General features: G+C 35.2%; 1 protein-coding gene across 2 annotated transcripts; it reads left to right on the top strand.

Annotated features, from left to right (window-relative positions):
• Positions 1-13,725: 13,725 nt before the first annotated feature.
• On the top strand, positions 13,726-17,628 carry LOC145118866 (FAM63A-like protein (DUF544)). 2 transcript variants are annotated; one of them, XM_079054524.1, is made up of 12 exons: positions 13,726-14,079; positions 14,702-14,820; positions 14,917-15,023; positions 15,114-15,201; positions 15,334-16,315; positions 16,392-16,446; positions 16,531-16,612; positions 16,686-16,766; positions 16,859-16,963; positions 17,052-17,101; positions 17,188-17,320; positions 17,414-17,628. In XM_079054524.1, exons 1-12 carry the CDS (start codon positions 13,929-13,931, stop codon positions 17,495-17,497), a joined length of 2,037 nt encoding a protein of 678 aa, XP_078910650.1. In that variant the 5' UTR covers positions 13,726-13,928; the 3' UTR covers positions 17,498-17,628. The 2 variants fall into 2 exon arrangements, with proteins under 2 accessions (XP_078910650.1, XP_078910649.1); XM_079054523.1 differs by having other exon boundaries at positions 17,405-17,628.
• Positions 17,629-23,225: the final 5,597 nt, after the last annotated feature.

Genomic DNA, 23,225 nt, shown 5'->3' with positions numbered 1-23,225 from the left:
GCTGGGTTATCTTCTGACGATACCCTCTTCACTACGAGGAGTCCTTCTTCCACCCGATGTCGAATAAAATGATATTTTCTGTCGATATGTCGAGATCTACCTTGATCTCTTGGTTCCTTAGTCAAGGCAACCGCTCCTTCATTATCACAGAAAATTTCCATAGGCTCCTTTATGGCTGGCACAACTCCAAGGTCTCCAATGAAGTTCTTCAACCATATTGCCTCCTTTGACGCTTCGCTCGCTGCAATATACTTTGATTCGCACGTTGAACCAGCTACGGTTTCCTGTTTGGAACTTTTCCAAGTTACTGCTCCTCCATTGAGGGTAAAGACCCAGCCCGACTGCGAACGATAGTTGTCCCTATCGGTCTGAAAACTGACGTCACTGTACCCTCACACCTTTAAGTCATCACTCCTACCGAGGACTAGAAACCATTCCTTGGTCCTCCGAAGGTACTTAAAAATATTCTTGACTGCAATCAAATGTGCTCTGCCAGGGTTCCCTTGATATCTGCTGACCATGCTTAAAGCGAAGGCAACATCAGGGCGAGTACAAGTCATAGCATACATGATTAAGCCAACTGCGGAAGCGTAAGGTACTCGTCTCATCTCTGCTATCTCGACTTCATTACTCGGACTTTGAGTATTACTCAACTTGGCATTACTCTGGATTGGTGAATCCCCTTTCTTTGAATTCTCCATACTAAAACGTTTTAGTACCTTGTCCAAGTAAGTATTCTGACTAAGTCCTATTAGTCTCTTACTTCGGTTTCTCACTATCCTTATTCCCAAAATATAGGAAGCCTCTCCGAGGTCCTTCATAGCGAAGCACTTCCCGAGCCAGGACTTAACCTCCTGCAGTGTCGGGATGTCGTTTCCTATGAGTAGTATGTCTTCGACATACAATACGAGAAAGCTTACTACACTTCCACTGGCTTTGACATATACACATGATTCATTTTCGCTTCGCAGAAAACCAAACTCTTTGACCTTCTCATCAAAACAAAGATTCCATCCGCGAGACGCTTGCTTAAGTCCATAAATGGACTTCTCAAGCTTACACACTCTATTGGGATGCTTCGAATTGACAAAACCCTCTGGTTGCGCCATGTAAACATCCTCAGCCAACTTCCCATTAAGGAAAGCGGTTTTGACATCCATCTGCCATATTTCATAGTCATGAAATGCAGCAATGGCCAGCATTACCCTGATAGACTTTATCTTCGCAACTGGTGAGCAGGTTTCGTCGTAGTCAACTCCAGGAGTTTGAGTGAAACCCTTCGCAACCAATCGCGCCTTATAAGTGTGTACATTCCCATCCACGTCAGTCTTCTTCTTGAAGATCCACTTGCACCCGACCATCTTACGACCTGGTACATTGTCAACCAAATTCCAAACTTGGTTGTCATACATGGATTGAATCTTGCTATCCATAGCCTCTTTCCACTTCGCAGACTCCAGGCCTGCCATGGCTTCTTTATAGCTGTTAGGTTCGTCCATATTCACTAGTATACTATCACTAATGAACATATCCCCTTCCATAGTAATATGAAAACCATAAAACTGGGGTGGAACACTAACCTTTTCGAAACGTCTAAGAGGTAAGGACTCGTCAATCGGTTCAACCGGAGTTTCCTCCTCGGGTTGAGCGCCAGTGTTAGAGGTTCCTTCATCGCTCGACTCTTGAAGCTCTTCAAGATCGATCTGCCTCCCACTGTCTCCTTGGCTTATGAGTTCTCGCTCTCGTAAAACCCCTCTCCTCGCAACGAAGACAACATTGTCACTCGGTCTGTAGAAGAGATATCCAAAGGATCTCTACGGGTAGCCGATGAAAATACATCGCTCACTACGAGGTTCGAGCCTATCGTGAGTATCTCGTCTTACGAAATCCTCGCAACCCCAAACCTTGATATGTGCTAACGAGGGAGACTTCCCTGTCCACATTTCGTGAGGTGTTTTGGCAACCTTCTTCGTAGGGACTAAGTTAAGGATATGGGCGGCAGTCTCTAAGGCATACCCCAGAATGAGATAGGTAGTGAAGCACGACTCATCATGGAACGAACCATGTCCAGCAAGGTTCGATTACGCCTCTCAGCTACACCATTCAACTGTGGTGTCCTAGGTGGCGTCAATTGCGAAACTATTCTGCATTCCTCGAGGTAGTCGTAGAATTCAAGACTTAGGTACTCTCCACCTCGATCAGATCGAAACATCTTGATTTTCCTGTCCAACTGATTCTCTACTTCTTGTTTAAACTCTTTGAACTTTTCAAAGGTTTCTGACTTGTGCTTGATTAAGTAGATATACCCATATCTGCTATAATCGTCTGTGAAAGTCACATAGAAGCGATTCGCATCCCTTGTGGTGGATCTAAAGGGTCCACATACATCTGTATGTATGAGATCCAATAAATCCTCACCCCTCGCACAAGTGCCAGTGAAGGGTGACTTGGTCATCTTTCCAAGTAAACAAGACTCGCACACGTCATCGTCCCTAAGTTCGAATGACTCCAACACTCCATCCTTTTGGAGTTGGGCTATGTGTTTCTTGTTGACATGTCCAAGACGACAATGCCACAAGCATGCTTTATCCTTACTAAGTTGTCTACAACCATCACAGTTTCATATATTCCATTACAAGGCAATGCTTCAAAATATAAAACATTATTAAAATAAGCATAAATAGAACCCTTTTCATTATCAAATGAATATCTAAAACCCTGTCTATATAAACCATGAAATGAAATGATGTTTCTAGCCATATCTGGCGAATAGCAACAATTATTCAAATTTAAATCTAATCCATTACTAAACACTAAGGAGTAAACTCCAATCCTGGTCACAGGCGACGATCTTCTGTTTCCCATGATCAGATTCATCCTTCCACGCTCCACATCCCTATTTCTTTTTAGTCCCTGCAAATCAGAACATATGTGAAAACCACATCCTGTATCAAGAACCCAAGAAGTAGCATGTGATAAACTATTAGATTTAATTGTGTAAATACCTGCGAAAGATGGCTTGATCTTTCCATCCTTGATGGCCTGCAGATATTCCGGGAAGCTTCTCTTCCAATGCCCTATCTTATGGCAGTAGTGGCACTCTGCCTCCTTAGGGTTTGAGTTGGGTTTAGCAGAACCAACTTTGGTTCCACTAGAAGAGGTGTCATCTTGGGACTTTCCCTTGTGGTGGCCCCTTGAGGAAGCCTTCCTCTTCTTACCCTTCCCTTGCCCTATTACCAAGACAGGGGCAGCAGCTGGAGTTGGAGGTGATGCAACAGATTTATCCTTGAGGTTGCTCTCAGCAGTCCTCAACAAGCCCTGAAGCTTGCTCAAGGAGACCTCTTCCTTATTCATGTGGTAGGTCATGCGGAACTAGCTATAGCAGGAAGGCAATGAATGAAGGATGATGTCAATTGCTAGCTCCTCATCGAAGTTCACATTCAACTTCAGCAGGCGATCAACATGTCTCTGCATCTTTTGCAGATGGGCGGTAAGGGACTCTCCATTACCTATTTTGGTAGTGATCATCGAAGTAATGATCTCATACCTCTCTTGCCTAGCGCTATGGTGGTAGTGTTCCAGCAGATCCTGATGCATCTCATAGGGGTACTTGTCCTCATAGGACTTTTGGAGTTCAGCAGTCATAGTCGCGAGCATGATGCAATGGACTTTCGTGGCATCATGCTCGTGGGCCTCGTAGGCCGCGATCTCATCGGCGGTAGCAGTTTCGATATCAATCTCCTTTAGCTTCTCGTCGAGGACATATTCTTTGTCCTCGTAGCGAGTGACCATGCGAATGTTGCGGATCCAATTACTGAAATTGGTCCCATCGAAGATCACTTTCCCACACAAGTTCATGAGTGAGAATGAACCAGATGAGTTTGACCCAGAAGCGTTGTTGTTTGCGTTCGACATCTGAAAAGGAAAAAGAACAAAGTTGATTAGAAATCAATTTCCCCAATTAATCACCCAAATGAGAAACTAGGGCTAGGAACCAACAACATTATTTACAAATTAGAAAAGGGATGTCGTAATCTAACAAGTAAATAATTTGAAGGCAAGTGAATGTCGATTCACTAATTCTCCACCATGAAAAACGAAAAAGGAAATTAGGTTTTAAATGTATTGAAAACTCCTAGATACTTTGAGATTCATTGAACCTTTCAATGGCATGTTTAAATCTCGATATGCCCCTCTAGTTTGTGACTGGGATGCCGAGGATCACAAAGTGGGTGTAAATAACCATTCAAATGTACATGGTGCCCTTATTGTTACAGTCACCTATTCGATGTGCCGGTTAGCCACACGCGCTCCATCGAACTATGACAAACAATGAGTCACCCTTTTCCACCTTTGCTTAGAACCCAATTAATGTGCTGGTTAACCACACACGCTCCATTAACGTCTTAGCAAGGGTACAAAGTGTAATTTCATGGAATTGCATCAAATTCACTTTTTCCTAAAGTAACTAAGATTGGGAATTTTGTAAAAGCATTTAGTTACTTTATATAGATTCATTATACTTTTAATGAGGAAAGGTTTGCCCTATCCTACCTGTTCGGCTAACGACCCTCCACCAATCAAGGAAGCGGTGGGTGAGAATGGACACCCATTAAACGACCATTTTATAGGCCATAACCTTATACCCCCGTTATAGATTGGCTTCGTGAATGAGACCTACTAACGGTAAGACTAGCATTTAAGTTATACGTATATATATTAATCTTATAATACTATAAGTATAAGGTTGAATTTTAAAACTTGTAAAATTCTAAGGTTTGAAATTTAAATAGTTCAAATTAAAACTTTTAATCACAAAACTTAAATTTCAAAACTTGAGGACAAGTTTTGAACTTTTCAAAACACAAAGGATCAAATAGCAAATAATATAAATCAACTAATTAATTTAATGATTATCTAAATTTGACCTAGTCAATATTACTTGCAAGACAATTCAACAATTAATTCAAAAAATCAATTATTATCAAATAAGGAAATTATTATTTAAACAATTGGTAATTATCTTTTGTTTTGTCAAGGATATAGTCAAACATATGATAAAATTCGGATTTTATTGACCCAAAACGATTTAGGCAAGTATCCTCAAGCAAAACAGCAAGAAATCCCGAAAAGCACTCTGACAGACGCTCGGACTCGCCGAGTCCCATCATGGACTCGCCGAGTCCACAATGGGACTCGCCGAGTCCACAATGGGACTCGCCGAGTCTGTCAGTCAGAGGGCAGAAAAAACAATTTTTCAAGTCAAGAACAATCAAACAATGCATCAATTCAATAGAAATCAATCAAAGCTCTGATACCACTGATGGGTTTGAGCCATAAGAACTTTCCTATGTGCACATGCAAACCTTAATGCTTGGATCTAGGTTTCTCTAATTGAACATGCAATGTATCCAAGTCTTACAATTCTAGATCTAGTGAATACAATAAGAACTTGACATAAGAAATCAGATCTAGATGAATACCTTTTGTAGCTTGCTTGAATCTTCTTGTTCTTGGAGCTTAGAGTCACAATTGTCACTCCTTTAATGGCTTACAAACACCAACTAGCAAGAAGATGATTTGGAGAGAGGATGGAGGCACAAAAATCGGCTCTAGGAACTCCTTAGGGTTTCTGGTAGCCGATTTCACAAGCCCTTGGGGTCTTTAAATACTTGAGCTACTAGGGTTACATCCTGAACCCCTAATTGAATAACTTAGGCCTTAAGCAATCCAAAGATCCTTCTAGAGTGAGGCTTGGACGAATTCAAGGAGCCCATACACCTTGATTTCGTCCACCCTATATCCCTTAAGGATCCATAGCCCAAAATCAACTATCACACAATTGACAGTTTCAGTCCCCTTTATTTAATTAACCTCTTTTAGTCACCAAATTAATTCCTAATTAATTTATGACTAATATTAATTAAATAATATAATTATTCCTTTAATATATTATTCTCATAATATATTATTCTCATAATATATTAATATAATAATATCTTCTCTCTTTTCATAAATCACCCTGTCAAGTTGTTATGGTGAAGGCAACCCAAAAGGACCATGTACAACCGGGTCAAGTACTTACCAAATATAGTTACGGGCTTAGACACTAATCCAACAATTATATCATATAAGATTCGCATGTGATTATATAATGTGATATTCATACGTGATTGTATCTTTTAAGATTTAATTTGAAATTCACAATAAAATTAAAAAAATAATAATAAGTAATGAAGAACAATTACACAAAATATATGTGTGCATATAGATGCAATTTATATGTGATTCATTTGTGATTTACATGTGAATCATATGTAATTCATATGTGACCAACTTGTGATTTACATGTGAATTACATCTTATTAATATGTGAATTACATGTGAATCACGTGTAATTGTGATTTACATGTGATTCATATGTGAATTACATGTGAATCACATGTAATTGTGATTTACATGTGAATCACATGTGATTCTCTAACACCCTGTTCCGAATCAATTCCTAATTCGAGGTTGTAGCCCGAAGAGCGGTCATCATAAGGATTAAGTCCTTTGAAAAGGTAAGATTTAGGCTCATTTAGATGTAGGTAATGTAGATATGTGACCCATTAGTTCGATGTGTTTTAAGTCAAAATTAATTAGATAGGGTTGTAGAGCTCCTCGATACCTTTCTGTGGATATAAAGAATGTCAAAAACGGAGTTAGAACGAAAAAGTTATGGCCGTTTGAAGTTTGGGTGGTTTTGGGCCAAGCTGAGTACATTGGGCGTACAAAAAGGTGTACGTTGGGCGTACTAATGGAATCCTGAGTATGCTGGGCATACCATGAGTACGTTGGGCGTACACAATCAGTTCCCAAATCCTATTTTCGTGGTTTAAGCCCTATTTAAGCTCCTTAACTCCCCCAAACCCACTCTATTCTCAGCCTCCATCCCTCCAACACCCCTTTCATGAAACCCTAACCTTAGATGATCCTTGTGAGCTAAAAGAAGGTGATTTTGAGTGCTTTGGAGTATGCATGGTGCACCTTGGAGAAGAAGGAACTTCTTGTAGAAGTGTTGGTTGTATTGGAGCTTGTAGATCTGGACTTTGTTCACCTTGATCTATCTTCTAGAGGTATAAAGTTTGAATCTTGATGATGTATTTGTTAGATCTAGCTAGTTTTGGATGTTACGAGCTTTTGGTCATTTTAGTGCATAAAGTTTAGATCTTGAAAGTTTGTGACCTTGTTATGGATAAAGTTGGAAACTTTATCCATCTAAACATCATTGTGATTCAGATCTGAAGGTTGGAGACTTGGACTTAATGGATTAAGTTGAAAAAGATGCACTTTTGGTCCCATTTGATGCTTAAAGGCTAGATCTTGGTGGTTAGGACCATTCTAATGGATAAAGTTGGAAACTTTATCCATTATGGAGCTTTTAGGATCCATAAAAATGTAATATTGATCCTTCTATACCTTCCATGAGAGTATCATGATGTCTTAATGGATTAATAAGTTAAGGTTTTAGCTTTTGGACCTTTTCTAGACATGGAAAGTCATAAAGGTGGAAAATTTATGACTTATAATGATGTTGTGGGACTAGATCTGAGTTTTGGATGAAAGGACTTAAGATATTAAGCACTTAATGGAAAAGTGCCATTTGGCCGGGTACGCCGGGCGTACCTTCGAGTACGCTGCGCGTACTCGTATGGGGTCCCGATTCTGGTTGGTAAGTACGCCATGCGTATGAGTTGAGTACGTTGGGCATACTCAACCTGAAGTTTGATTTGTTGACTTTGACTTCTATTGAACATTGACTTTTGACCAAGTTTGTGTTGGATTAGGTGTCTAAGCCCATAACTATAAATGGTATGTACTTGACCCGATAGTAGCATGGTCCTTTTGGGTTGCCTTCACCATAGCAATTTGATAGGATAAATTATGGAGAAAGGGGTTGATTATGATTTATTAATATATTACAAGAATAATATATTAATTGAAAAATCATATTATTTAATCAGTATTGATCAAGAATTAATTTAGTAATCAAAAGAGACTGATTAAAATAATGGGGGCTGATTATGTAAATCAGTGGTAGTTGTAGTTTGGGCTAATGGACCATATTGATAAGTGGTGGACGAAAACTCTATGAGAGTCCATAACGATTTTCTCCAAAGCCTTTCATGTGGAGGTCCATATGTTGCTTAGGGCCTAAGCAAGGGAATTAGGGTTTCCAAGTTGAAAACCCTAGGAGCCTCAACTATAAAAGGAACCCCATGGCTCTAAAAATCGGCACCTATGATTCATAGAGAACCCTAGCCGATTTTAGAGTCTTTCACCTCTCTCTCATATTCTTCCATTGCTACTTGGTGTTTGTGACTCATTAGAGGTGCAACAATTGAGGCACTAAGCTCTTGAAGGTCAAGATCAACTAGCTACATGTGAAAGGTATTCTTCTAATCTTGTTTATGTTATGGATTTCGAAAACAACATGCTAGTTTTAGGGTTTATGCTTTGGATTATTATTTGCATGTATAGCTTGAGAAAAAAACTAGATACAGAGCATTAGGGTTGCATGTACATCATAGGAGTGTTGTAGTGCTCAAAACCCATTAGTTTGACCTTGGGCCAAACTTGAGGGTTTTGGCCTATTAACTAAGATTTTATCTGGTTCTGGTATTGATAGCTCGGAAAGTCGGCGGGGTAGCAACTAAGGATTTCTTTCGGGGAGCTTCTGCATTCGAGGTGAGTCTTCTCACTGTTTGTATAGGTCGACGACACCAATGCTGGCCCATTTGGTTTATGTGTTATAGGAAGACTCGGGGGTTAGCCCTAGGCATTATGTATGAAAGACCAGGAGGCGGCTCCTGGAACACTGTAAGCTATTATATATGATAGGAAGACCCGGGGGTTAGTCTTAGGCATTATGTATGAAAGACCAGGAGGTGACTACTGTCACATTGTATGCTAATTAGCTAAGTAGAGTAGTATGTATGCTAGTTGTCTTTATGATGCTTTCATGGAAGACTAGGAGGTGGCTCTTGGAACTTGTTTGTAAGACCCAGGGGTGGCCCCCGGCTTGGCAAGAAAGACCACGTGGCGGCCCGTGGCATAATAGCAACACTATGTATTGGCACATATCATCTTTATTGATTATGATATATGAATGATATGTATGGATCATGGTTATGTATGACAGTATGTGATTTATATGCTTATATGACTAGACAATATCCGGTTCAAAGAGACTGAAGGGCTAGGTCAGTACCCAGATATGTTAGGCAGTATGTTGATATGTTTGGGGAACTCACTAAGCTTCGTGCTTACGGTTTTCAGTCTTGGTTTCAGGTACCTCCAGTTTTCAAATAAAGTAGCTTGGGATCGTAGCGCATACACCTATGTTTTCCACAATATGTGATTTTTGGGAATGAACTTTGATGAATGTTTTATTTGAAATGCTTTTCAATGTGTGAACCAAGTTACAAATGTGTTTTAGCTATATTAAAATTGAAATTTTTGGTCATGAATTTTGGGATGTTACAGATTCATTCGTGAATTACATGTGATTTACATGTGAATCACATGTAATTGTGATTTACATGTGATTCATATGTGAATTGCATGTGAATCACGTGTAATTGTGATTTACATGTGAGTCATATGTAATTCATATATGATCAACTTGTGATTTACATGTGAATTACATCTTATTCATATGTGAATTACATGTGAGTCACGTGTAATTGTGATTTACATCTGAATCACATGTGATTCATATGTGAATTACATGTGATTTACATGTGAATCACGTGATATTGTGATTTACATGTGAATCACATGTGATTCATATGTAAATTACATGTGACTCGGGTGTAATTATGATTTACATGTGAATCACTACACATTTATAGTCGTGCTTCTAGTTATTTACTAAAATATTATACCAATTAACAGTAACAACATTAGGTGCTTAAAGTGAATTAGAAACCTGTAGCCAATTAGCACGATTGTTGGTCGTTCATCTCCATACATTTTCTTCACAACAACTTTAACATCACTACATAGAGTCTGCAATGCACAAAGATACACTTCCTACTAAGAAAACATATGATATAAAAATATGGAGTTTTATAATGAAAAAACAATGATTCTAAGATGTTGACCTCAAACGACATGTCTATTCTATTTTATGTGGATGAAAAATGGTGATTTATCCTAAAAAAATCATAAACCAAAACGATTCACATCAAACGAGAGATGTAGTTAAACTACCAACAAAAATTGAAACTCATCTACTACAATCGCTTGCCATGATTCCTGGCACTCCTTGAAAACTTCAAGTGATATAATATTTACAACCAAAAAATGTCAAAAAATGAAAAGCTTAACTTATATAAAAATCAAATCAAATATCCATACAAGTCTAACCTTCAGGAAAATCGATAAGCGGCTTGATAGAGTAGATGACTAATTCGTGTTAATTCAGAGCATTAAATGATTGCAATATTTCCTCATATGTTAAAAGAATTGCAGCTTGATCCAAATTCTCATATCAAAATAATAGTTTAGAAGCTAATAAAGTAAGAAACTAGAATATCCAAGTTATCTTACTCCAGTTGAAATTCCCGACTTTTGGTAATCTTCAAAACTTTTCCCAAAAGCTTTATCCTGAAATAGAACAGTGTTTAAGGCTAACAGAGGATTCGCGTGTTAGTAAGAACAAAGAAAACTCAAATGGCATAAGACGATTTACTTGTGCCACAAATTGCATCCACTTCTTTGACTTCTCTCTGAAGTCTTCTGGGCAACTTTTAGTGACATTAGGCTCCTCACAAAGTTTGTCATCAGACTCGGAAATTTGTATTTTCTTTCCACTCTCTGAGAGATGCACAACTTCAATGGCTGTCTTTCTTTGTTGTTCCTGACGATACACCAAAAACTCTGGTATATGACATGTCCTATAACATGGTCAAATTGTTAATATGGTTACATGTAAAATAAATCATAAATGAGAAAGATTTACATACTTCTTAGCATGTAAGCGACATAGTTGCAATGAGAGTGAATGGATGGTGATGAGCATGAGTTCCTGTGTTGTTGTCTTTCCAGTAACTGCTCTAATCCTTTCATGTAATTCTGAAGCAGTTGTAGACAATTGTGTATAATAAGTTTAATCAAGCTTCCATAGCCAAAATCACTTAATCAAGTGAGGTATACCGTATACAATAAAAACAGATACAATAACATCGATTTAATCATGTTTCTACTTTCCAAGAAATTCAATTTCAGAAAAAAAAAGCATAGTACCTCATCGACATGTCCAACGCTATCTTCTCCTGAACTTATGTTTCTGTGATAGGGAAAATGAAGTGCAGGTCGATGTGGAGGAAGGAGATGAAGGCTGGAAAGAACTCGGAAGAATTGATTTGAAAGCAAACCACAATCGATTCAGATATTACAAAAAATAAGGATGAATTGTTGATGATCAGTGACAATTAAGCCTATATCGTTGGAGTATTATAGATTCAACATCGATTGGTGATAACGACAAGGAAATCTGGATCGATTGTAGATCCAGACCTAACGACGGGAGGAGAAGACGAGGAAGAAAAGTTGGACTTGATACGATGATAGAAGGAATTTGTGTATACCCGATGAGATGGAGGGGAGGAACAGGCAACTGAGGTGGAGGATCCGGTAGCCGATTGTTGATTCATTCTATGAGGGAGATGATTGACGACGACATGATCAATTTATATTGAATATTCCTTGATTCAATCAGTAAGGGAGACAATTGACGGAGGAGACCATGGATTTTGGTTGGTGGTTCTTGATTGAGGGGAATGATCGTTAATGAAGTTGTGAGAGAAAACTATGGATGATGAGACGATCGACTAATCTTGATATCCAGGATTAATTTTTTTATGCCTGTATTACCCTTATGATTTTGTTTAAATAAACCTAATATGCCACTAAACATAGTCATATTTACAAAACATGCCATTGATCATCTAAGCCATCGAAACAATTGATCCAACGCTCCACTTTTAGTTCTCAGGTTTTCGTGTAACTATGAGTTCTCAAATGATCTTTCCTCTCTCTCTCTCTCTCTCTTTGTCATTCTCACAGAATAACACTATCCACACGTCCACACAATAGATGTCAATCCACATTTGAACCTAGATATATATATATATATATATATATATATATATATATTCTAATAAATGAATAGTTTTAATCTCCTTTTGCCAAGTGTCACTCTAATATAACCAGTGACGGAGCTTGAACATATAATTTGGAGGGGCCGAAAGTAAAAAAAATCTAAAATTAACGTTATTACACAAAAAAAAAATTTAGCATTTAAACACCAAAATACCTAAAGTTGCCGTTCTTACATATAAAAAAGAATGAATGGTTTTCATCTTGCCCATAATTGTATCTATAAAAAAAATAAAATGTATGAACATTTCATTCACAACCAGCCAACTAACTTAAATTTCTGCAAAAGAAAACATATAACATTGTGTGAAATCCTAATTACTTGATTCTCAAATTCCAACAACAAGAAAATGGAGGAACAATTCATATTAATCAATAATCTCAGCTCATTTAGACAAACAACAAGCAATTGGAGGAACAAACAGTGAACAATCAACATTGAAATCACACAGTTAAATGAATTACTTGACTTCCCATGTAAAGTTTTCATTGAATTACTTGACTTCCCATGTACAACTTTTTTTTTCATATTAAAGCGTTTTTTGGGTTGTTTGTATCAGGTCAATACATACCACAAGTCCACAACTAGCAAACTTATGAGTTATGATTCAGTTCAACAAACAAAAAGAAAAGTAACATTCCTTCGATTCCAGAACTGATGCAAGTTTTGACTTTTTCAACTTTATAATTCATGTTCATTGTGAACTCAATTTCACCATCAGAAATACTTCAAATTATAGAAATTGAGGATAAATTAATTAGGAAATTTATAATGATATTATACATCCAAGTACTACTATACTAGATTTGACTTTTAAAGAAAAGTGGGAATTTAGAAATACATAATTACAATTTAGAAAAGAAAGAAGATAAAACCAAGGCAAGAAAAGTGAGAAGCATACTTAATTTTCTGATTTTTCTTCCGTGAACGAGATTACAATTTTCTGTTGCCGCCTGCGCCCTGCTGTGTTGCGTCTGCTGGTGGAGGCAGGAGGCCGGAGGATCAAGGGTGACCTGCTTGTGGCGTCTGGCGTGAGGCTCTGAGGCATCTAACGAGGCGACGACTACCAGTGAGCAATGAAGAATAGATTGTGGTTCGATTCACCATTCAGTCGTTCTAGTAATCTCGTTCATGTCTTTCCGATTGGGCAGGAGGGGCCACAGCCCAATTTTCACAATTCTTGGCCTATATCTAGAAATTTTTAACTTATTGGACTACTTCTGACCCAAAATTCAGACCCTATTAAAGATCCGTCCCTGAATATAACTATTCATTAATATTACGATAAGAAATATATATATATATATATATATATATATATATATATATATATATATATATATATATATATATATATAGAGGGAGAGAACTCATTCATTTTCATTCTCTTTATGGCGTTTTTCAGTTACGACATAAATATTTATTATATATATATATATATATATATATATATATATATATATATATATATATATATATATATATATATAATAAATATTTATGTCGTAACTGAAAAACGCCATAAAGAGAATGAAAATGAATGAGTTCTCTCCCATGTATAAATTTGTCGACAGATTCTCTTTTTTCTTGCATCTCATCGTTTCCAATTTCCAATTTCCATCCTTGTTGTGTTCCTCTCTTTGACTTCCCCAAAACACACGTATTACGTATATACATATACTATTCTCTGTTGTAGAACTTGCTAGAACGTTCATCGGAGATGGCCTCGCCGCTGGAAGAGCAGCGAAATCGAGAGGATTCGCCGGAGACCAAAGAAATGTTACATAAGACGAAACTAATTCAATTTTTGGGGAGGAATACTCCGATTATCCTTCAAAACGATAATGGACCTTGCCCTCTCCTCGCTATCTGTAATTATCCACCTCTCTTTTTCAACTCTTTCTAGGGTTTGTTGATTTACCCAAGAGTTTCCTTTAGAACAGTTTAAGTTGTTAATTAGGAAACGATCGTCAGTTTATTTAAATTGTAGATGATTTTGACAGTGACGTGAAGAAATTAGGCCGGTGTTATGGAAAAGTTTGCAGGATTATATGAGACAATTATCTGCAGTGTTTTCTTGATGATATTTTAGTGGTTAATTAGGTAATAAACATCAGTTTTTCAGTTTGTAGGGACCTCAGTCATTATTTCTCAAATTTTTAGGTGTGAATCAAGATTGAAGCTCAGGCATTAACCATACTGTTTATTATGAGTCGAGGTACTCTTATTAGCAAGCAAATACTGATTTCGATTGAACTCTGTTTGAGAAAAAAATTATGTTGTTTCCTATTGATCGTGACTGAAACATCTTCTCTTCTTCTTTTGTTTCCTATGAAGTATGAAGCTTAATAACTAATGCAAAATCAGTCATTAGGTTAATTCTTGATCTGGAAAAACAAATGTTTTCTTGGATTCGTGTTTCCTTCAGTCGTCTTCTGGAACATAAGAGTTTCAAGTTTCATTTTGATGATCAATGTGTGCAATTTGTGTTAGGTAATGTTCTATTGTTGAGAAACAATATGAATCTGAGCTCAGATGTAGGTGAAGTGTCACAGGAGAAATTGCTTTCACTAGTGGCAGAGAGGTTAATCGATTCAAACAGCAATGTTAATGTAATCTTCTTCTTCTTCTTCTTTTCTTTTTGATCACATTGTTAGCCTTTAACAGCCCATCAACCGCATAATTGATTTTTTTTAATTGGGGTACAGAATAAAGATGCAGGGTATGTTGAAAATCAGCAACAAAACATAGCTGATGCCATTGATTTACTTCCCCGATTAACAACTGGCATTGATGTCAACTTAAAATTCACAAGGTATCTTCTTTTTAAATCATGCTGCATGATGTTCCCTTACCTCTTATAGCCTTAAACTTAATACACACACACACTATCAAATTGGTGCAGAATTGATGATTTTGAGTTCACAAGAGAGTGTGCAATATTTGATTTATTAGACATCCCACTTTACCATGGTTGGATTGTTGATCCACAGGTATGTTCTCTTAGGGCCTGTTTCTTTTTTAGTCTGAATAAACTGTCTAAATGACCATTTTACCCTCTCTGTTATAAGATCAAACATCTGCATGTAATATGAGCATGTTTGTTTTCCATGCATCTGTTGCAGGATTTTGATACTTCTAGTGCGATTGGGTTAAAGTCGTACAATACAATAATGGGAGAACTCGTTGCCCTTGAAACTCAAAATGTGGCAAATGACATAAATAACCCTGAAGAAGATTGTGTTGATTTTGTAGCTGCAACAACAGCAAGTTTAGGTGTCCCTTCACCATCCCTTTCCAGAGTTAAATCTTTTGATGATTCTCCCCATTCTGTTTCTGATGAGAAAAAGGAAAGAAAAGGTGACCTTCAAGAGGAAGAAGAGCTATTAAAAGCTTTGCAGCTATCAGTGACCAACAGTCCAACTACAATTGAGAGTAAAACTGATTCCGATCTCAAAACTCCGGAATCAGTGATTCCAGAGAAAGTACATACTGGTGCTGAACATGAAAATGAAAAAGCCTTGAAGCTATCAGAGACTGAAAGTCTAACTACAGCTGTGAATGACATTGATTCCGATCCCAAAAAGCCGGAATCAGTGATTCCGAAGGAATTACATACTGGTGAAAACAATGAGTCTTGTATACAAAAACATTCTACAGATAATGATAACAATGGAATGAACAATTCCAATGATGATTTAACTTTTGAAACAGTTCCAAGTCAAGAAGCTTGTTCTTCTTCACAAGGGGATAATGATAAAATCCATAATACTGGAGATGAAAAGATACATCATGATGAATCAGTAAAGGGCAATGATGTAAATGTAGAAGGAAATGTTGAAAGTGTTGGTGAGACATTGGATGATATGTCATCATGCTTATCTGCACCTATTCCAGGTTTAGAATCATCAAAGGGCAATGATGGAATTTCCTCAATTGATGAGTCAAAGGCGTTGACTTCAAGTGAACCGATTTATGAAGGTGAGGAACATATACAGGAGACGAGTACTACTGCAAATTATGAAAATGGAGAGCCGATGTATGAAGGTGAGGTGGTTTTAGCAGAACAAGTGGACAAGGGCAAAGATGGAATTACTCCAAAACAAGGTAAGACTTTATTACTTTATTTAGTTAAACATTTGCTTTAAAACAATCAATTAATGTGTTTCTTTTTTATAATTAGGGGAACTGATCAGGAATTTTCTCAAGAATAGTGCTAGTCAGTTGACTATATATGGGTATATTTTATCTTGTGTATTAAGTCATTAATATTTGTTTTTTTTGTTATATATCATTAATATTTGTTTTTTTAATGGTTGCAGGTTGTTTTCATTGCAAGAAGGTCTAAAAGAACGTGAACTTTGTGTGTTTTTCAGGAATAACCACTTCAACACAATGTTTAAGGTTGGTTTAAAACATAAAAATAAAATTATTATATATTTTGTGGATATATATAAACTGATGAAGTTATTTGCAGTTTGAGGGTGAACTATACCTTTTAGCTACGGATCAAGGGTATATTAGTCAACATGATTTGGTATGGGAAAAGCTTAATGAGGTATTATAATTTATAGTTTTCTTCTTCTTCTTTAGAATGTAATAACTCATTCCATTCAATTGATGATTCCATTCCATGTATTATATTTATAGGTGAATGGAGATTCAGTGTTTATGACTGGTAATTTTAAGGAATTCAATGCTGAAAGTCAGGAATCCCACTCGTGGGATGAACAGAATGCATTGGCTAATACAGCTGTATGTAGCCTTTTCAATTATTTATATATTTTCATTAATTTTTGTGGATATTATTTATTATCAAGTTAATATATTTTTTGTATTTCAGGACTATCTTGCAAGCATTGACAATTCACCACAAGAGAACACGGGTTTTAAGTAATTTTATCTACCTTTTCTTTTGTTATTAATTTCCATTTTAATATATAAAGAAAAATAAAAATCAATTTTTTTTGGTATCACAGCTCTGATCTGCAATTGGCTATAGCTCTTCAGCAACAAGAATTTGAGCAACAGCAACAACAACAACAGCCACCACAACCACAACAACCACGCAATGACACAGCTGGAGAGTCGGGGTTTGTTACAGGTCCCCAGGTAAATGACCGTTTTACCCCTACATTCCAAAAAAACAAATTTTACATTAATTATAATAACAATTACAATCTGATTTACATGTAGCATGTGCAGCCATCAAGGCCAAAGAGTTCATCTTCATCTTCATCATCGAAGCAGGAATCAAAGTCATCAAAGGAGAAGTGCACTGTGATGTGAAGAATTGGAGGTTTGTTTTGTAAATGTGAAGAATTGTAATTTCAACGTGGTTTTAAGTTTTAACATTTCCAAACATTCAAAGTTTGATTTGTTCATGCATGTCATATATGAAGATTATTTACCTTTTTTCATTTTGTTGTAAAGGAAGTTTTTCTAACATAGCTTCTTAGTTTTCTTTAGTGTAAATTACATGAATCGTACCTGTGGTTTGGGGTAATTTGTGCATTTTATCCCTAAACTCTTTTTTATTTTTTTTAAACTCGGACAGTCCCTATTGTATGTTTTTGTTGCAGATTTGGTCCTTCCGAAAGATTAAATGACTGTTAATTTGTGAATGCTTGTGATACCTGTTGTTTTAATGGTAAATAGTTTTTTTTAGAAAATGATTCCCAACCTCAATCCATGGTTCTGATTTTGATAATTAGGGATTTATGTGCTTTTTGGTTTCCTGTGATTTTTGTTTATGGGTGAGTAAGGAAGGAGGATGGAGAGTTTATGTTTATTGACACGGAAAAGACATTAAAAACAAGACATCGTATTTACAAATTCTGGCAAATAGAGTGTCAAAGTCACCAGAGAAGTCGGAGACAAGATAGTGGGGAGGGGTAGAGTTGGATCATGGTTCCATGGAGTTGGATATGGGTTTGTGGGACCCTATTATTTTACCAATTCGTAGATATTAATAATGAGAAATTAAATTGCTTCTTACTTTTATGTTTACAAATATTCCTAATAACATTATGATATGTATCATCATTTCACCATTCAATTTAATATGATTTGATATATATTCCTAATATGCTCTTAATGAGATAGTTAAAAAAATATGGAATGGTGACACTTGTAATAATATTAGTGGGTAGAAATATTTGTAGGTATAAAATATAGGAAGTAATTTAATTTTTCATTAATAATACAATAAAATACAATAAAAAGGTGAAAAGAAATAACATTAAGGGTAATATAGTCATTTCAAGTCGGTTTTGTAGAGACTAAAGACGCAACAAAACAATATAATAAGAGTTGTCTGAGTTAAAAAAAAAAAGGGAAATCTCCATAAAAGTCCTAAACTTTTGGAAAAAATTTCATTTTAGTCCAAATTTGAATAAAAAACCTAGGTGACGTAGAGTGCTAAGGTGGAAAATAAAATGATAACATTAAAGGAAGAAGAGGCATGTCCCCAAGGGTTGAACTCATGACCTCTAAATGAATCACACATGTGCCCTTACCACTATAGATCATATACACTTTTGTGATATTATGGCTGATTTCCTTTATATATCGCTAATACCACTGAACAAAGAAAAAAGAGTTAAGGGCCAAACATGCATGTTACAGTAAACCACCGGGACAATTGGTATAATTTACTCTTTTTTTAGGCTATGGGGAGTCGCTCGTCAAAGACCCTCGCTAAGCATAAGGAATACCGCCCCTAGCTCTGGCTAGGGGGCTCGCCAAGATTGCTTTGCTACGGGTATAGCAAGAGGAGAGAGAAAAGAGTGCTTGCTTCCAATTTGACCGGATTGGTTGTGACTATTTTTTTTTTCAAAACAAAACCTATTAAATTCCTCACGTTACCACTCCTATCTTTTTGAACCTATATGCTAAGCTTATGTGGCAATAAAAAAAACCTATGTGGCAATAAAAAATGATGTGGTAAAATGATAGGAGTGTTACCATTCCCTCTAGCCTTATAATTGCATGAATAACTCAATATATATATATATATATATATATATATATATATATATATATATATATATATATATATATATATGTATATATATATATAGAGAGAGAGAGAGTATTAAATCATATATTTGCTACAATTTGCATTAATTTTAAGTATTTTCATTTTATACCAAAAACGGAAAGTTCAACTCGAGGAGCTATGTGGATCTATCATCTATGTAAAGGCAATATATACGAACAATATCGATCAACCACAAAGACAAATCTTGACACATGTACTTCTATGCTTGTAGCCTACTAGGGCTTAAGGTACGAATGATATAACTATATCTTAAAGCAACCTACTTAGAGCCCTAAGTGTACACTATATAATTCATCCAAGATGGTTGTTAGGTATAGTGAGATAATATATCTTGTATAGCAAAGATCAGGGTTTCACTTGTTGGGTTGGGTCGAGCCCCTATATGGATCCTTCATGAAAGAGAATGACTACTTATTACTACAAAATGTATTAAGATTAAAGATTTAAAAGTTTTGAAATAGAATGACTAGTTTTTATTATAAAATATTTTAAAACGATTTTGGGGATTCCCATTAGTCAAGGATAGTGAAAAATTCTTTGACTTCAAAGATGTTGAATCCCGGTATAAATCATAATGCATTCCTATTAATCAATTACTGTAAATATTTTGCCATATATTTGGGTTAAGAATGAAGAAGATAATATTAGAGAAAGCTTTGGCATTTAAAAGGTCGGTTTAATTGTATTGGTTCTCTTGAATTTGATGTGATGATATTATGTTAAACACATTTAGACCATAATATTATAAACTATGTAATTAAATGGATTTAAGAGTTTAGGACCGTGCTTTTCTACAAAAAGCGATTTCAATATTAAAAATTCTTTATAAAATAAATCAAAAGATGGGTGTTTCAAGGTAAAAATCGTTAATTCCAAATGAGTAATTTTAGGAGCTGAAATATAAATAACATGAAAGTCACATATATATATATATATATATATATATATATATATATATATATATATATATATATATATATATATATATATATATATATATATATATATTAACACCCGTTCCAGGAGTACTTCCTTTAAAATTGAATCATTGTTAGACCCTTAGAATGTGGAATCTTGTGGTGACCACGAAGTGGTGAAGCAAGCACCACGATGTGGACAAAGCTGACATGGAACACACAATTTTAATGCACCACAATGTGGCAAGGCCATGGCCACGACGTGGCGACGCCTGGAGTGAAAAACCCTAAATTTCGAGCCTAGATCCCTATTTAAAGGATATGGTGGCTAGGGTTTGCTTACCCTCTCAAGTCCATAAAAGAACCCTAGCCTTTATTGTTGACATATTGAAGTTTTTGGTAGTGTTTTGTGGTATTGAAGAGGAAGAAAGAGCTACAAGTGCTAGAATTCAACAAACAACGTTCTTCACCACCTTCTTATGCATAGCTTGGACCTTTGTAACTCCACAAGTTTACATCTTCTTGCCTCAAGTCTTCTAGATCTATGTTTTGAGGATTATTATTCATGTTTGTGTTGATTGGAGTGTATGGATTCGATAAAGTTGGTAACTTTATGGATCCTTGAGGTTTGTTTGTGGATATATGTTCCAGATCTTGACTTCTATAGAGTTTTGGTTCCATGTATGGGGATTGAACCCAATTTCTACCATTTGTGGCCTATCTAGTGTTCAATACATGCATTGGACATGCATGTCCATAAGGCAAGGATTTTTATGATGCTATTTGGTGTAATGAAGCCTTCTAGAGAGTATGAGTGCATGATTTTCACATAAATCGACTTTCAGGAAGATAAAATGCATAAATTATGATCATAACAACACCGATTTTAACTAACCATCGATTTCATAAGAAATTAAGAGGGAAAAGAGAGTGTGATTGAGAGATAGCATGATTGAGATCGAAAACAATAACGATTCACTTACCTGGCAGAAGAAAAGCATGAAAAGACGAGGAAGAAATGGAGAAGATAGGGCTTAATATGTGAGATAGGTTTTTATGGGTATAATTAGGGATGATCACTTTGTCCCACATCCCGATCCTGTACCGGTACCGTACCGGAACCGGTACCGAACCGTACCGAATTTGAAAATATGGGACGGTACTCGGTACTCCAAATACATGAAATTCGGGATTCGGTACCACCGGTACCGGTACTAGTACTGAAAACTGGTACCGGTACCGATGATGGTAATTCGGTTCGGTACTCGGGACTGACTTTCGATAAAATTCGATTTTCCGGAATTCGGGAACGGTACGGGTTGGCACCGGTTCCGTCCCACGCTCATCCCTAGGTATAATGGTAATTTTTTCACTTTTGTTGTTAGTAAGGAATTGATTCCATGCAGTTGATGAAGGAAAGTCCCACCCCCAACCCCCTCGTCCATGAAGGAATGTTTTCTCATTTATGATTTCTTTTTCCTTTTTAAAGTTGAACCAAACGCAAGAATTTGAGGGAATTGAAATCATTTTCCCCCAAATTTAAATCATTTCCTGCCAACCAAACACACTTTTAATTGATGAAACATATATATATATATATATATATATATATATATATATTGAATAACTAGACACCAAAAATTAGGAATTGGTGAAACATATATTGTTTTTTAAAAATCAAGATTTATATTCATTTTAAAAAATACAACTAAAAACAAAAATTACATTACTTCATAAAGAATATAGTTAATAATCGCTAAAATTTACATTTATTATAAAAATAAAATTAAAAATGATAAAAAAATTGAAAAAATCTATAAAAAATATAAAAAATATATTAATTGATAGAATATTTTCAAATTTACAGTTCATACTTCAAGCATGAGTTTTTATTGGACATTCCATATTGGACATTCCATTTGTGAAGCATCATTTTTAATTATGCATTTCAAGTAAAGTTGAAGTTTTTGGGATGGATCAAAAGAATGAATTGATGTGATTTACAATATTAAATTAGGAGACCATGTACGATATAATAACATTAGTCGATTAAGCTAAAATTAAAAAAGGAAAATTTTGAATTTTAAGGTATATATATATATATATATATATATATATATATATATATATATATATATATATATATATATATATATCTTAACTTAAAAAAATTATGATTTTAGGGATAATTAAATATTTGAGTTTGAATATTCTAACAAAATATGTTTATAATTACGGTATGAATTCATAAAAAAATATAGTTTACATTTAATACGTAATAAATTTAGTCAACTTATATATATATATATAAATATATATATATATATATATATATATATATATATATATATATATATATATATATATTGCCCTTGGGAACTATGGTTATTAAAATAATTAAATTTTTATAGTAAAAATTCATAATTATTAATCAATTATTTTCAATAAATTATTAATTAAGAGATTTTTTTTATTTATGTAAAATTATAATCGTTGATTCACATAAGTATGTGAAATTAGTTTTCAAGATATATGAGAGTTTTTATTTGTGGATATCGACAAAATATAAAGACTAAAAATCATAATCATTAATCATAATTTTGTAAATAGTAACAAGGTAACCAACTTAAAACCCTAAAAAAACAATCAAGAATTAAGAAACAAAAACCTATTTTTCTATGTTTACAAGAGAATCTAACATAAAAGGATATACAATAAAATAATTAAGCTAAAGAATATAACTTCCAAAGAAAAACAACATAATGAGAAGGGTTATCTACAGAAAAGTCCCAAACGTTTTTCAAAAATTTCAATAAAGTCCTAAAAAAAATTTTTGAACAGAAAAGTCTCAATATTTTGAAAAAATCATATAATCTATCATTTGTTGTTCAAATATAAAAAAGGACTTTTTCGTTAATTTAGGCAAAAAATCAAAATATTGAGACTTTTCTGTTCAAAAAAAAACTTTTAGGACTTTATTGAAATTTTTGAAAAAAGTTTGGGACTTTTCTGTAGATAACCCTAATGAGAATAAGGA

This window comes from Lactuca virosa, chromosome 6, assembly GCF_052849685.1.
Source record: "Lactuca virosa cultivar CGN04683 chromosome 6, Lactuca_virosa_CGN04683_v6, whole genome shotgun sequence".
In the NCBI taxonomy this organism is placed as follows: Eukaryota; Viridiplantae; Streptophyta; class Magnoliopsida; order Asterales; family Asteraceae; genus Lactuca; species Lactuca virosa.
This window is presented reverse-complemented; position numbering and strand designations above follow the sequence as displayed.

Coding starts and splice junctions, on each gene's coding strand:
- LOC145118866 (XM_079054523.1), top strand. CDS start 13,929: ATGGCCTCGCCGCTGGAAGAGCAGCGAAATCGAGAGGATTCGCCGGAG. Junction 16,447..16,530: donor AGTCAGTTGACTATATATGG/GTATATTTTATC, acceptor TAATGGTTGCAG/GTTGTTTTCATTGCAAGAAG. Junction 16,767..16,858: donor TATGGGAAAAGCTTAATGAG/GTATTATAATTT, acceptor TTATATTTATAG/GTGAATGGAGATTCAGTGTT.